Genomic DNA, 16,657 nt, shown 5'->3' on the forward strand with positions numbered 1-16,657 from the left:
CGCCGTCGGAAAAGCGGCGCCTATAGTCTCACTCTGCTATGCAGGTGAGACAAAAATGAGCCAATCATTTTTTTAAGCTTAACATTGACTTTGTAAAGTCAAATGGTGTAACCATGATATACCCGTAAGTCGCAAATTCAGTCTCCACATTTGAGCAAGACTTCAAAAGAAAGGGGTCATAAAATTTGTGGAACCAAATTATTGTGTTCCAGAAATATTGCACGAAGCGTTGAGGGGGTGTCATTATGTCCCCCACCCATTCGTATTAGGGTGAAGCCTTAAGGCTGGAATCTGTGGCTACATATGGGAATCCAATGTTCCAGCAATAATTTGTATCTCAAACTTCTTTTGGTCGTTTCATTCATTGCTACATTTCATAAGGACAGCGGAACAGGTGGGAATGAGAAATGGGTTAAGTGCAGGAGATAAGCCCTTATTTTGGCTTGAAATCCTGTTTTTTTTTAAGTGGGAACCTCCCCCCCTTCAACATCCTACCAACCCTGACTCAACCGACCATTCCAAGAAACATTTTACAAGTTGGAATGAATCATAACAGTAAAACCAACTGGAAGAGTTTAGTGCTCTGGTGTGAAAAATAAATGCTTGGGTGTCGACTAGGTAAAATTAAGCACATTTTCATGCAACTTTTTCTCGACCATGCGTAATTCATATCTTGTTCACTAAGGTCTCATGTGAAAGAAGATGGATATATTAGAAATTTAAGTTACTTTCTTTGCAAAATAGATAAGAGGAAAGGACAGGAATCCCTTATTATTGATTATTTCAGATGTTTTGTCTATTCATATCAATTGTCACTTAAAAGAAGAAGATGGTTCATTTGCCACACAATCATTACATACTTACATACAAATGGAATGGATGTCACATTCAATGAGAACCCAGATTGTGTAAACAAAAAATCAGATACAAATTGAAGATATGACATCATTCCAAGATAGTATCTAGTTGGACTTATAGATCCTGTTAGCTCAAGGACAACAGAGTTCTCATTTGATTGATTGTGACCAAGTCCAATGTAGAGATAGTCATATCCACTTTCCAATGTGAAGTCAAGGATGTCAATGACTAAAGAATGATTAGCATCAGCTTGGAGAAGCCACAAACAGTCCAGGTTATTATCATAGTCCATTGGGTAGTTTTTAGACATGATGTAGTAAGGCATGGAGGCAGGAATAGTTTGAACACTATCTGAGGGACAGCTTGAGTCTGATTTCATAGAAAGTAAGAAAGAAATACTTAGAAATAATCAAAATAGTAATTGTAATTTGTAAAATGTACCTACTTTGCTTTGTTGCCCAGAGATAATTCTATCAAGAAATCAGTTGCTGTAAATCTTTTTTTTTGCTGGGAGATTGTTCTCATTTTATTTGTAATCAAGTAAAAACAAAACCTCTTAACCAACACATTGCCCTATGGCACAGTAAAAAAAGGGAATTCTCCACCAAGTTATTCATTCTCTTGCCACTATGTATTAATGTAAGTTCTATATTTGTACAAATCACCAGAATAAAAAATACTTAAACTAAGGAATAGACTTACCACATCCAAGTTCATCTGAATTATCAAAACAATCTATGACACCATCACAACTAGATCCTACCTGAACTCTCTGGTCTCCATCACAAGATTCAGTAACTGGAAAAATATGAAAAGATCAATTTGGATAGGTGAAGTTTAGAGAATATGGGGATCTCTTTTCTATGAAGAAAGGTTTCCTGTAATGATGAAAGGATTACTTTATAGAAGTTGCATGAATTTGATGATACAGTATGAGAGTGAAATCTGGCATTTACATGAAAAAGAAGATGGGGATTATTGGAGGAAATGTGACAAACTTACTTAATAATCTATTCTTTTTAACCCTAATAATCTATCTTTTGCAATAAATCACCTGTCAACCACACCTCTAGCTGACTTTCTACTTTCAAGTCTTGCGCACTTAAGAGACAAAATTAGTGATGCCTGGGTATGTGGTTACATAATTCACAACATTATGTACAAGCAGGTCAGACCAAAAATTGCTCGAAATCATGTTTTCACTTACAAAGTCAATGCAATGTGTTTTCAGATAATATTCATAAAATGAGTGATTTAAACTTGTTTTTCATAACAGTTATGAAAATACTTACCTGATTTTCTTATTTACGAGATAACTCATACATCTACTTGATTTGCTAGTTCAGCCCTCTGGACTGCCATACCCGAATAGAACTCCCAAGGATTTAAAAAGCGCGAGCGCGCCCTCTCCCGTTCAGGCTTACTACCCATGATCACCGCGCAATTAGCGTCCATCTTCCTCACCTTTCGCAAGCCCATACGTTGAAACATGTTGCTACGCAAGGCGGAGGGTCGGTGGGAGGGTATCAAGTAGATGTATGAGTTATCTCGTAAATAAGAAAATCAGGTAAGTATTTTCATAATTTACTTCAATAACTCCATACATCTACTTGATTTGCTAGACCAGCACGGACTCAAACCGTAGGGAGGCATGTTTTCAATTGTAAGCCTAAGAAAAAACAAAAACAACGAAATTTAGGGAGAGGGGGAAAAAGCCGCAGCTGCTTTAAGCGCCGAAGCAGCAAATCTCGCCTCGCTGGACGGAATGTCCTTCAAGTAGAAAGAAGTGAAGGAGTTAGTTGAGCGCCAAAAGGCGGCCCTCAAAAATGTCCTCGAGAGGAATGCCCTGTATACTCAGGAATACTAAGTATCATGGGCCCTCGGCCTAGTGTCAGGAGAACAACATCACCTGCTGACTAGAGCGTAAGAATTGAAATTTGTTGAAAATTTCAACAAGAATCGTGATCGGAAAACTGAAGCTTTTAAGGCTCAGTAAGTGATCAATCGACCAATCTGAGAAGGCGAGATATCTCAGAACCCCTACCGAAATTTAAGCGTGCCGCTTGCTAGTAACTAGCATGCGACTAGCAGGGCACTCGCTTAATAAGCGAGTGCATGCTAGCGAACAGTCCCTGCTCGCTAAAAGATCGCTTAACTATTACTCTGCACGCATATCACACGCTTATTAAGCTAACCGCATGCTAGTTACTAGCATGCCGCAAGCTTGCGCAAGCTAGTCGCACGCTTCCCGCAAGCTTGGAAATTTCTGTAGGGGAAGCCTCCGCGTGGGAGAAAGCGCCCAGAATTCGATATCTGTCTCAAAAGCGTGAGGGCAGAAATCTGCAGAATTCTGATAGAGAGCTGTGGTAAAAAGTTACTAGCGGTCCGAAGGGGACTAGGAACGACGGAGAGTAGGGATTTAGGAAGAAAACCACTCGTAAGGCAGACAAGGGTCGAGAAAGCGACTGAGTGCCATCCTGTTAATAAGGAATGCCGCGGACATGTTGCCTATGTAGAATAGAGCAGTCTGGTCAAAACAGCTCAACCGGGCGTGTCAGGGATACAGCGCGGTACACATCACGACAAAAGTGTGTTAGACCGAGTGATCGAGAGAGAACTCAGGATCCCCTTTCTCCCATACTGATTGAAGCACCCATCTGAGGGTGCAGTGCCCGCGGTGGAAGAGGTGGCTTGGCTCAAGCCACCATCGCCGAGAGAGCCCGTGAGGCTAGGCTGCGATGGCTGTCCGCTGGGCGGGGGAATCCCTAGCAGCAGCAAGTGTACGCCAGAGGGAGCTGGCGAAAAAAAATCTGTCACGATATTACGTGTAAACGACCATCAAGAGATGCTCTAAACGAACAGACATCGCCAGATATGATACCTCAACCGTTACATTCCCAACGGAATCGAATGAGGTAGCAACGGCCCTGTCCTATCAAGTTAGGGACGGAAACTGGCTAAGAGTGTCGAAGTCCTCGCTTGAAGAAACAAGCGAAGGAGACTTGAGGAAGTAATCACAAAATTTCCATCAGTCTGCGGTGAGAACCAGTTGTTTATGAAAACAGTCACAAGGCCTGTTTCTCAGGTGATCGTAAGAGCGAGCACCGCCGGCGCCGGTTGCGGCAGCGTGGAACAGTCCGATATCGGTAAGATAAGGAGCTCCAAAAAGCTGCGGGGGGGGGCGGCAAAAATGACGCCCTAAGCAGCGGGGGATGAGAATCTAAATTTCTAAAAGAAGAACTCCAGTGAAGTAAATCACTTACATGGAGAGGCTCATCCACAGTCGGCCCGAGAGAAGGCGGGTCGTAGTGATCGTGGTTAGGAAGGCATAAGCATACATCCATCCACTGTTACATCATCCTCGGTCGTGCGGTGACCCTGGCCACATGCCTTGCATGGAAGGAGGATGAAAGCAGCATGCGGGGCGACTCGAGTGTGCCGTGAAAAAATTTCTAAGAAAGAAGCCGATTCGACTAACGGGCACGGTAAAGACATCCACCGTAGACCACTCCGCACAAGGAGGGAGCGGCGGAGACGCCCGCAAGATTGACCCACATAGAGGGCAGTCTATAAGATAGACAGTTAGAGCTCGACCGATGGTCTGGCGGTGTACAGTTTGGTGTGAACTCGCCGACCCGGTACGGTGGGTGTGCCCAGAAAGTAGGCATAGAATGCCGACAGAGAATCCTGGGGCTTTAAACAAGTTTGAACGCGCGTACATAGCCAACAATCTCATGAGATGTACGGCGGTTACTTTCCTCCGAGATGATGTTTACCCAACCGGGAAAGACTCGGGGAACAGCTGTGAATGTCAACAGGAGGGATATCTAGCATATGAAAAGCTGATTCCTTCCACGTATTCGGTGCGGGTGCTGCCGGCGGTGTCCGGGGGGACGACCGGTGATGGCAGCTCGGGCAGGGTTCGTACGAGCCGCCCGAATACGAGACAAATAGGTTAACATAACCATAATGCACCGGGTGGTGAAGGCATAGCGATTATTAAGCACAGGAGAACTTTTAATCGCCGTGACATTCAGATCCGATATACATACTCATAAGCTCGGAGAGCTATGAGATAGTGAGACATACCGCTGAGCGGTGATGGTGCTCATATCAGAGTCGCCCTCTCTTCAGCGGCGATCGCTGGAGAACGGGTGTCTGTACTAGCCCTGACTCTGGCGTTGCAAGGGTAGGAGCTAAGTAAGACAGGGCACCCTTACTTTCGAATAGAAAGTGAGGTTCAGGCCAGAAAAGCGACGGTCCCGTCGCCTGGGCGGACGGTCCGCGGACGTGATAGGTTGTCCTCTCAAAGCAGCCAAACATTCTCACGAGAGAAGTGCGGCATGCGGTATGTAAGAGATTCATACCTCCAATCTACGGGCCCGCTTAGGGGGAAGAATGGAGAGAGTTACCGCTGAAGGAGTCGTCGCCGTATGTGAGCTTGACGTAGAGGGCGAATTCGGGAGTACCTGCATAATAATCGCCCCCCCCCCCCTGCCTCTGCCTTCTCGCTAGCCTCGAGAGGCTTGAAAATTTCGAGACGGCGGCGCCGGAGCCTGGCGCTTCCGGGCAGCAGCAGAGCGGGGGTGGGTTTACACCCACGGAGCTGGCGGCTTCCTCGTCGTAGGAGCCGCCTCGTCTAGAGCGACCCCGTCACTCTCCGAGACCCCCAATTCGGCCGATTGAGCTCGGAGCGCCTGAAGAGGCGGGGCGAGAAAATATGGACTCCCTTGCTTCATCAATACCCCGCTCGGAGGGTAGATGTGAGGTAGATACTTGTCAAGCAGCGCCTGAGCGCTTACTGAAAAGTCGACCGCGGGATAGGGGTTGTCCTCGTAAAGGGAGTCTCGCTCTATGGACTGAACCGGGGGGTTGTCCAGTAAGCGCCGGGGTGGCCCCGCGTGTCGGCTGGGACACGTGCTCTGAGATCGACGAAAATGCTGGAAAGCACACGCGATCTTGGGGCACCCGGTTAGTCGGTGCACTGGCTGGCGATTTAACAGAATCGCTCGAGGATTTCCCGGGTGTCTGGTGGTTATTGCCCACTTGTCTCGCTTGATGCTCAGGGGCATCAGCGGGGTGAGTAGACGTCGAGGGTGGGGTGAACCCGCACTACTCGAAAGCAGAATGTAGCAGCATGAATAGCTGTAACATCTGACCACCGACACAAGGGTCTGAAGGAGGGACGCCCATGGCAACAGGGCTGGCCGACCTCACCTTCGACCTCTTCTTCTTCGCGGCCTCCGCCGGTGTGGCCGGGGCAGAAGAAGGCACAAGAGGCACGGGTGATTTCTTACGATTTGCCGCCCCTGGCAGGGCGGCCGTCAACAACGAAACTTCACCCGAATCTGACGGGGTCAGATTGTGGTCACAGTCTGATGTGTGACGCCTCTCGCGGTAGCAGAATGTAGCAGCATGAATAGCTGTAACATCTGACCACCGACACAAGGGTCTGAAGGAGGAACGCCCATGGCAGCAGGGCTGGCCAACCTCTCCTTCGACCTCTTCTTCTTCTCTTTCTGCGGGCTCCGCCGGCGTGGCCGGGGCAGAAGAAGGCATGAGAGGCACGGGTGATTTCTTACGATTTGCCGCCCCTGGCAGGGCGGCCGCCGACAATGAAACTTCACCCGAATCTGACGGGGTCAGATTGTGGTCACAGCCCGATGTGTGACGCCTCTCGCGGTAGCAGAATATAGCAGCATAACATGTATGACTGTAACATCTGGCCACCGATAAGAGGGTCTGAAGGAGGAATGTCCATGGCAACAGGGCTGGCCGACCTCTCCTTCGACCTCTTCTTCTTCTTCTTATTTTGCGGGCTCCGCCGGCGTGGCCGGAGCAGAAGAAGGCACAAGAGGCACGGGTGATCTCTTACGATTTGCCGCCCCTGGCAGGGCGGCCGCCAACAACGACACTTCACCCGAATCTGACGGGGTCAGATTGTGGTCACGATCAGATTGTGGTTACAGTCTGTGTGACGCCTCTCGCGGTCAGGGGCTGGGCGATCTCTCCCGATGCTGTCAACGGAGGACGACTTATACGGCAGAGATCCTGACCTGTGCCGGGGGGAGAGAACCGCACTCTCCCTCCGGACTTCTGGTGACCCGGTAGCCGGTGGGTCGCATAGCCCTATGGGTGCTGCGGCGGCAGGACCTAGTTTAGGCTTGGAAGCCTTGGCTACCACTTTTTCCTTTGTCCGAGACCGTGGCACCACAGTCTCGGCCTTCCTTCTCTTAGCATCCGACCGCAAATTCGGAATGCTGATCGACGCACCCTCATACTCACCGCCGCTGGGCGCTCACCGCGGCGTCCCTCCTGCTCGCCTGGAGGCGGCCGACTTCTGTAACTTGCAATCGGGACGGTCCCCGTGGAGGGCACCAGGTCCTCTGGGGCTGTGTTAGTCCCATTCAAAGATACCTCTCTCTACCCTGAAAAAGGAAAAACAAGAATTTTTCTTTTTCTTTTTTTTTTTTTTACAAAGATCTCGCTTAGATTAAAAGTGGAGACCGGAGTGGTCTTTCCCTCCTCCTAAAAGGAGTTTGTTTGAGCAAACAGAACAAAACAAGAGGGGAGGGGTAGGGAGGAAGAAGAACATAAGAATAGTTTAGGTATCTGCCTGTAAGAAAATAAAAAGGAGGTCGGAGACTTTGAAAAAAGAAACTCCTACAAGGTTCCCCTACTATATTCTCTTTTTTGTGCCCGAAGGAAAAATTCGAAACAAAAATTCAAAAATGAATGCAAGTTCAGAAGAGAACGAAGTTTCCACCTGCGAAGAAACACAAAAACAAGCATTTCAGAGCAGGAAGAAAAGGGATTGAGAGACAAATAATTCCAGATAAGAGAAATTTTACAATAATTTCCAAGAGGAAAAAAAAAAAGTAACCTCCTGTGGAAAGGTAAAGAAATTCAGAACAGGAGGAAGGAGGAACGTCTCTAGTAACGATTCCAAGAGGAAGAACGACACAGTAAATCCTCAAAGGGAATCGTAGAGCCCGCCTGTCGAAATAAAAAAATATATAAGACTAGGAGGGAAGAGGGAATTGAACGAAGAAAACAATTCCGGGACAGGTCAAAAAAATTTCTAACAGGAAGGAGACCCCACCTGTAAAGAACAAAATTTTTTTTTTTTTTTTTTTAGGGGGGATTGAATAACCAAACAATCATCAGGTATAATTGCGTAAGCCGAATTAAACAATCCCCGAAGCGTCTGTGAATAAAATATTAATCAAGAATTTTATTCAGTACAGAAGGAAAAGGAATTGAGCTTTAAGATCCGCCTGTGAATAAAATATCAATCAAGAAATTTATTCAGAACAAAAGGAAAAAGGAATTGAGCTTTAAGATCCGCCTGTGAATAAAATATCAATTAAGAAATTTATTCAGAACAGAAAGGAAAGAGAATTGAAGAATTAATCAATCAATAATCAATCGAAAATCTTAATAAATCAATTCCAGAAAGCAAGGAAGGAACAGAGTTGAAGATCCCAACCTGCAAAAAGAAATAACAATAACACCCTCGACAACAAAGTGTAGAGGCTGTCTAGAATTTAATTCAAAAACGGCACCAAAAGCCACCACGCTTTGAACGTGAAGAACAATAACCATGACAGGTGGTGAAGGCTTGCTGCCACGTAGGCAGGCCAAGCCCGGTGCCTCGCGAACGCGCTAGCGATGCGGCGCGACGAGAACTCAAACGTTAGAAAAACAATTTAAGTGTCACCAAAAACACGTCTAAAAAGTCACGCCAAGTGTAAATTCTGAACACAATCTTACACACAAATGGAAAGATTGAAATTAAAAGGGAGAATGCACCACAGATAAGCGAAAATAATATACCAAAGCTCAAAAAGATTTGAGCTCTTAGGAGACTTATCTGAGCACGTCTTGACAGGTGGCTTGCCGAAAGCAAAAGAGGAAGATGGACGCTAATTGCGCGGTGATCATGGGTAGTAAGCCTGAACGGGAGAGGGCGCGCTCGCGCTTTTTAAATCCTTGGGAGTTCTATTCGGGTATGGCAGTCCAGAGGGCTGAACTAGCAAATCAAGTAGATGTATGGAGTTATTGAAGTAAATCAATTAACTTGATGCTATTTATGGTCGAAGTAATGTCACCAACGAATAATGCCCCCCCCAAAAAAAAAAGATTAATAAATGAATAAATAAAAGTAAAAAGATAAAAGGCCTAAGAAATCAAAAATAAAATTAAAAAGACAATTTATTTAGATAGCAAAATACTTTTCATTTACAACTGTTAGGATTGCTATGAAGATAATCAGCATTCTACAAGTATGTTTGTGAACAGCTACCCCAAAACCACAGCTCAGTGTAAAGCAAATATCTACAGGATGGCATCGGTGTGTGCATGGGGGAGTGGGGTGGGACACACATGCATTGCTTGAAGTGGTTTGGGCAAGGAAACAAGTTAAAAAGGTAAAAGATATCTTCAAATCAATTTTACTAGCTAAATTCATGATTAAGGTCTACTTTTATTCGAATAAATATTTCAATGTTCTGCGCAAATAATTTTTCACTAACTTTTCAAAAGTAACTGGTGCTCACTCAAGTGGAAATATTTTTTGACAGTATTATCGTCATTTGCTTGAATAGATCTGTACAGATGCTACAATGTGGAAAAATCTTCAGGATATTACAATTGTATAATTTTACAGGATTTTTTCTAATTGTAAATTTTTTTGATACGCACTACATGTTACTTTAAAGCTCAGGACCTGCTTTTTCAAACTCAATGAAAATCTCAAAATTCATCTTTGGGCGAGTTTTTTTTTGGGAATTGGGAAGCTGGTAACATTTAGTAAAGAGCAAAAAGTATGGATTTATGAAAAAATTAAGAGAATTAATTCATGTAAAGTAAAATATATAATTTTTTAATAAAATATACCTACATATGTATGCCATTACAGAGATTATATCATTCTCCACCCTCATGCAAATTTTTATCACTATCACGCAATCCATAGCCAAGATCTTAAGGGTGAAAATACCCAGGGATTATCAAGGTTAAAAGTTATATTTCAAAGAAACCTCATACAAGATTAAGATATAAATCACAATTTTACAAAAAATCACCATTAGAAATAGATAGGACTCTCTTCATACTTACATTCAAATGGAATTGATGTCACATTCAATAAGAACCCAAATCGTGAATCAGATGAATCAGATACAAATTGCAAATATGACTTCATTCCAAGATAGTATCTTGTAGGAGCTATAGATCCTGTTAGCTCAAGAACAACAGAGTTATTAGTTGATTGATTGTGACCAAGTCCAATGTAGAGATAGTCATATCCACTTTCCAATGTGAAGTCAAGGATGTCAATGACTAAAGAATGGTTAGCATCAGCTTGGAGAAGCCACAAACAGTTCAGATTATTTTCATAGTCCATTGGGTAGTTTTCAGAAATGATGTAGTAAGGCATGGAGGCAGGAACAGTTTGAACACTATCTGAGGGACAGCTTGAGTCTGATTTCAGAGAAAGTAAAAAAAAAATATAATAATAACAAAATATATTTTGTTTGGAAAAAGCCCATCTGGAGTTGATCTAAAATACCTGACATTATTTCAAAAGGTCTAACTATAATCTTCATCTACATAAAAGCATGATAGGTATCGCAAATTATCTAAACTAAAAAAGTTGCAGGACTTCTTACAATAGGAACAAGTCGGTTTGTGATGTTATATGTCACATATTGTGAGGAGAAGTGTTATGGAACAGTGTTAATGAAGTGTAAGAGAATCAAAGAGAAACACTGTGTCATAAATATTCTTAATATGAACAGACAGTACCATGTGGAGAAATACTTAACAAAGATAGATTGAATACCTTGATATATAACAAGAGATCCATTAATGACAGGCAAGATTCCAAATACCCCATTCCTTACTCCATTCTTGATAGAATCACTGATCAGTTGTTGAGTAGCCATCAAAGGATTGGTATCATTGCTTTCTATCAAACTATTCAGTTGAACTTGGAAGTGTGTAGTGATGCTTCCATTCCTTGAAGAAAAAAAACCCAATAATCTCTCTGGATATAGTTATATTCATAAAAAAAATCATTTTATTGCATAACCAAAAGCATAAAGTCTTAAAAAGGAGAGCAATTTTTTTCATGTATGTTATTTGGGTTGGTTACATCATATTCAGTATCTTACTAAATGTACCGCAGTACAGTTTACATACCTGAAACCTGTGACCATTGCTCCAAAATACAGAGGTCCTAGTGATTCAAAGACAGTATCCATCTGTCATGGAAAATAATACAATAAGGATAATATCACAAGCCAACTAGGAATAACTTCATTTTTAAAGCAAATATCCATTCCAGTCACAACCTTATGATTACAAAAAAAAACATCAATGAACTTGAAAACACAATATATTGAGTGGGAAAATTCTACATAACTGGCTTTCAACACAAACTAATCAAAATATTTTATAGTTTCAGAGTTTAATCCCAACCCCTACCAGTCTTAATTATTAACCAATGCCAAACATGTTGCCATCAATAATAATGATAAAATTACATTTTTATAGTGAATAATATGTGAAGTCTCTATGCGCCTCACATAAATATCTCAACTAATAATATACAATATGGTCATTGAAAAGAACAGATTGCAATAAGATTAAATAATTCAATAATTATACAGCATGGCATGCATTCTAAACATGAATTAAAGTGGTTTTGTTTAAAAAAGGAACTCTCTATAAGAAGGAGACCTACATTTTAACTTGCCATTCTCGTAGAATGATAATAATAATAATATAGGGTATTTGTATTGCGCACATATCCACCTTGGTAGGTACTCAAGGCACTCCTATATTACCCATTCTATAATAATTTTATTATTATAGAACTGAGATGTTACAAATTTACTTGATTATTTTTCATGCAAAAGACAGAGTCTCATATTCAAAGTAATGTACACAGTCATGTAATACATGTATGAAGATCATTCATTATCCAGTAGTCACCTTAAAGAAACAAAGTAGAAATTAACAAAGGTCTGTTGTAGAGAATATATTGGATGCATTTTCATTAACAGACCATTGTTTAAAATGACAAAAATCGAAAACATAGAGGTATTATTGCTGATGTGGTTTACGGTACACCATGTGGAGTGTTATAGAAGCAGTGGATAGAAGAAGAGAAGGAAGTGGATAGGCGAGAAAGTGGAGATTTGAGAATAGAGTATTCTTTCTTGAGAATAGTCCTGAAAAGGACTGTAAACCAGAAGGAATGTTGAGTGAGAACAGCTTGAGTAGTAGAGCTGATGAGGAGATGCTGGCTTGCGTCGGCGAGTAGAGATGATGAGTAGTAGAGAGACTTGACGTTTCGGACAGGTTGACTGTCCGTCTTCACTCTTGAAGACGGACAGTCAACCTGTCCTCATACTCACTGCTACTCATCATCTCTACTCGCCGACGCAAGCCAGCATCTCCTCATCAGCTCTACTACTCAAGCTGTTCTCACTCAACATTCCTTCTGGTTTACAGTCCTTTTCAGGACTATTCTCAAGAAAGAATACTCTATTCTCAAATCTCCACTTTCTCGCCTATCCACTTCCTTCTCTTCTTCTATCCACTGCTTCTATAACACTCCACATGGTGTACCGTAAACCACATCAGCAATTGTACATGCCACCATGCAAACCTTCAAACAACATAGAGGTATTATTTGGACAGTAAAAATGCTTTACAGAATGTGATAACGAAATGTATGTGTAGCTAACCATTTCGTGCTCCATATATCTGGATGTACCCCCTAAATGACCATAGAACTTTTATCCATAAACTAAAGTATTCAAATGTCTTTAGAGCAAGTGATTGTTTGTTATTTCATTAGAATCTTTTCTATTTCACTCAAAATGAGAATATGTATCATCCTGTTAAACTTACACCATTGATAATGCTTGAAGATGTATTCTGGTAGAGTACTGTAGAGGGGTCATTCAGATCAGATGAAAACATACCAGCAATCATAAATGATCCATCGATTGAAACTGAAATAAAAAGTTCAACAATCATGGTCATACTGTGAAAGATTTTGGTTAAAACACATTCATCAATATTACTACTAGTCATTTTATAAAGAGCAAATTAAAAATCTACTGCCATTTCCAGATATTGACATTAAACACCCAAACTTCAAAGTGCTTCACTACTACAGAACCAAATGAATTAAGTAAAATATGATTCAAGAGTACTATTACAAGCAATTGTATAAAGTATGTATCTCCATTCCTTTTATATGTGTGACAATCCTGAAATGATTTGTCTTCTTGTATTACTCTCAAATTATTATAGATTGTCCAGTTAGTGAAGTGGAATAAAAAGTTAGAATATTGGGCTGGGTCAGATATTCAATGAATTTGAATAATTCATAAAATTGCCTACTGTATACAAAGTTCTATTGCAATACACATTCTATAAGCCAAGAGATACAGCCAATTTCAATTTGAAATCAATCATTTTCTCAACTCAAGCAGAAAAAATTCACATCTCTAACAGGGCTACATTTTGGGGGGACAAATTTAATATTTAAATTTGCACACTACTTTCAGGATATCCAATCAGATTATCAGCCTAAAAGGCATGAACAAAACATGTTTGATTGATTTATTATATCTATCAAGTTATACAAAATACGAGCCATTTTCATTCTTGATGACCTGTGACCAAAAATCTGAAGACATCATCAATGTCACATGGATCATATGAATAACAAGCAGGTTTGTACCATTGTTGAACTATTCATGTGTTTATTGACCTCTACAAGTGCAGAACTTATGACTGCTAAATATAACCAGATCCCTTTTAACCCCTACATCAGAGAGCAAGTTTTAACCTTTGAATTGTCAAGTCTTTTTATTTTGCTAATAGATCTATAACATGAGCATGTTGTGACAGTGTTAAAACATCTATGTGTAGATTGACCTCTACAAGTTCAGAACTTATGACTGCTAAATATAACCAGATCCTTTTAACCCCTACATCAGAGAGCAAGTTATAACCTTTGAATTGTACAGTCTTCTTATTTTCGTAAGGGCAATTTTTCTTTCATTTATTCATGTGTGAGACCTTTGACCCAATCTGATGAAAACAACACCATTCCCATATGCAAACATGAGCCAAAGTTGTAAAGTTGGTATTTTAAACTTACCACATCCAAGTTCATCTGAATTATCAAAACAATCTATTACTCCATCACAATCAGATCCTATTGGAACTCTCTGGTCTACATCACAAGATTCAGTTACTATAGAAAAATGAGAAAGAGTGAATTTACAAACTATATCCCTACTTCTTTTCTCATAGACCCTTTCGTTTTCTGTGACAAGCCATGTGGACGTATGACAATAAGGAATTTAGAAAGAGTGAATTTACAAACTATATCCCTACTTCTTTTATCATAGAACCTTTCATTTTCTGTGACAAGCCATGTGGACGTATGACATGAGCGCTGCGCATGCGCGAAGATATCTGTGACGAGCCTTCTCGTTCACTGCCCAAATCTCAGACTCGTATTTGAGGGTGTGCTCAAACGAGCGGAAAAACTGGAAAACTGCAAATTACTATATGTCACTACCTTTTCCATTACATTTAGTGTGTCCTGTTTTCAGACACTACATATCCGATAGGTAATTGATGCTCTATCTATAAACAACTGTTTTTTCGGCTTATTGTGCAAGAGTGCAAATGTTGCACCCACAGTCACCCCACTGGTTCGTAGCGTGATGCTACGCCCGATTCTCTGGCCGAGCATCGTCCACGGCCCGCTCACTATCATACTGGTAAATGCTGTGGCCTGGTACGTCGACTTAAACCGAAACTGTTTTCATCAATGTACGAACGTGATACTGAACGAGCGGTGCCACCACTTCCCGTGAACTAGGACTGCGTTGCAGTCGCAGACAATCGAAAGCTTACTATTAACAAGTTAGGGTAATCTGAGTTTACTTAAGTTAGAAATAGTGATATGGATCCATCGTTTCAGCCTCGATCACTACATTCTTACACTGTATCTTAAATTCATAGGTATCTATAGTTGATCTGAAAAGCTGTAAGATGGGTAAATGTTGCCCAGCTCCTTTCAAGGTATAGAGAAAGGATATTAAATGGGCCTACTTTAAATGCAACTTCTGACATTTACTTTTAAAATCCTAATAGAAGAAAAAGGCCATATTCTTATTCATTTAATGACTGCATAGCATTTGTAACATTCCAACGTTTGATGTTACTCAAGTGTAGTTAACATTACCAACGTTTTTATTAAAGCTAAAGACCTTGTCACCATTGATTATTTGACATGTTCTGTGTACTTTTATCAACTGTCACTTTAGAGAAGATTATTGATTTGAAAACAAAATCTTTCCATACTTACATTCGAACGGAATAGATGTGATATTCAATGAGAACCCAGATCGCGTCTGTGAAGAATCTGTGACAAAGTAGAGATATGTCTGCATTCCAAGATAGTACCTTGTTGGAGTTATAGATCCAGTAAGCTCAAGGATAACAGAGTTCTCATCTAATCGATTGTGTCCAAGTCCAATGTAGAGGTAGTCATATCCATTTTCCAATGTGAAGTCAAGGATGTCAATGACCAGGGAATGGTTATCTTCAGCTTGGAGAAGCCATAAGCACTTTATTAAATTGCTATAGGCTAGAGGGTAGTTGTCAGAAATGATGGATAAAGGTGTTGATGCAGGAATAGTTTGAAGACCATCCGACGGACAGCTGGCATCTGAAGTTATGGAAAAAAATTATAAATAGGATTATTATAAGACCTAAACAAATAAACCAATACAAGCATACCTGTACACACAAAATAAATAGTAAAATAACTAAGCTTTGATTCATTGATAGCTTCATCTCCTCTCTTATTCGTATACAATTTGTTTCTTTGTTTTTTAGAATGCCTGCAATCACTTCATCCATCTTCTTTTCATTTATTTGGATCCTAGTTCCTACATATTCGTCTCTGGATTATCTTATAACTCTTATTACAGTAGCTGAAATGGTAAAAATGAAAAAAAGAACTGAATTATATCACAATTGCCTGGTGAGTTCACAAGGATATCGGAAGCAAGAATGTACTAAAGATGACATAAAGAATGATTTTGTCATAAACTATTCTACATACCACAATTTATCTCATCATCTTCATTAATGCAACCAGATAGACCATCACAAAATGCTGAGGCAGAAATACAGACATCTGATGAGTTACAGGACATAAGAGAATTCCCACAATCACCGGCTGAAACAAAAAATAACATATATACATGTACCACAATAATAAAAATAATAGTGTACATGTACAATTATAGGCCTTCATTCTCAGAAAAAACTTTGAATTGTAACATGGTACAGAATTAGTTTATGCAGGTTTCTAATACTATCACGCTTCCTTTTTAGTACCCTTTGCCAAAAACATGTGGAGAAAGTTCACATTTGTTCTCAACACATAAAAAAAATCCAAAGAATTACCTAAAAAATTTGGGCTGCTAATGGCCCTTTCCTTAGAGATAACTGATGTGAACCAATATGACCTAATGACGTAGTGATCGATGATAAAAATGTAGACACATGGAAGCTTTTATCACCCTCCGTCCCTTTTGGGAGAAGGTTTGAACGCCTAGATGAAGATCGCTTCTCTCACACCTCTCTAAAAGTACCGCAGCTACCTGTCCAGCACTTGTACCTTGTTATGTGATGTCCAGACGATTCAATATTATTGTGTTGCAATACTCCAAGGAAGAGGAACTAAATG

At 40.9% G+C, this 16,657-nt stretch overlaps 1 protein-coding gene across 25 annotated transcripts in view; it reads right to left on the reverse strand.

Moving 5' to 3' along the window:
- LOC121427594 overlaps positions 1 to 16,657 on the reverse strand; it is a 157,796-nt gene that overhangs the window by 33,092 nt on the left and 108,047 nt on the right. For 22 of the 25 annotated variants that reach the window (XM_041624165.1, XM_041624219.1, XM_041624187.1 and 19 more), the window contains 9 exons: positions 16,028 to 16,144; positions 15,266 to 15,628; positions 14,045 to 14,140; positions 12,781 to 12,884; positions 11,062 to 11,123; positions 10,703 to 10,878; positions 9,979 to 10,341; positions 1,561 to 1,656; positions 865 to 1,227 (listed from right to left, as the gene is read on the reverse strand). In XM_041624165.1, the coding sequence (XP_041480099.1) occupies positions 865 to 1,227; positions 1,561 to 1,656; positions 9,979 to 10,341; positions 10,703 to 10,878; positions 11,062 to 11,123; positions 12,781 to 12,884; positions 14,045 to 14,140; positions 15,266 to 15,628; positions 16,028 to 16,144 (1,740 nt within the window). The remainder of the gene's footprint in view (positions 1 to 864; positions 1,228 to 1,560; positions 1,657 to 9,978; positions 10,342 to 10,702; positions 10,879 to 11,061; positions 11,124 to 12,780; positions 12,885 to 14,044; positions 14,141 to 15,265; positions 15,629 to 16,027; positions 16,145 to 16,657) is intronic. The other 3 variants (XM_041624084.1, XM_041624250.1, XM_041624143.1) reach the window with 3 other exon arrangements.

This window comes from Lytechinus variegatus, chromosome 1 (genome assembly GCF_018143015.1).
Source record: "Lytechinus variegatus isolate NC3 chromosome 1, Lvar_3.0, whole genome shotgun sequence".
NCBI classification, from domain to species: Eukaryota; Metazoa; Echinodermata; class Echinoidea; order Temnopleuroida; family Toxopneustidae; genus Lytechinus; species Lytechinus variegatus.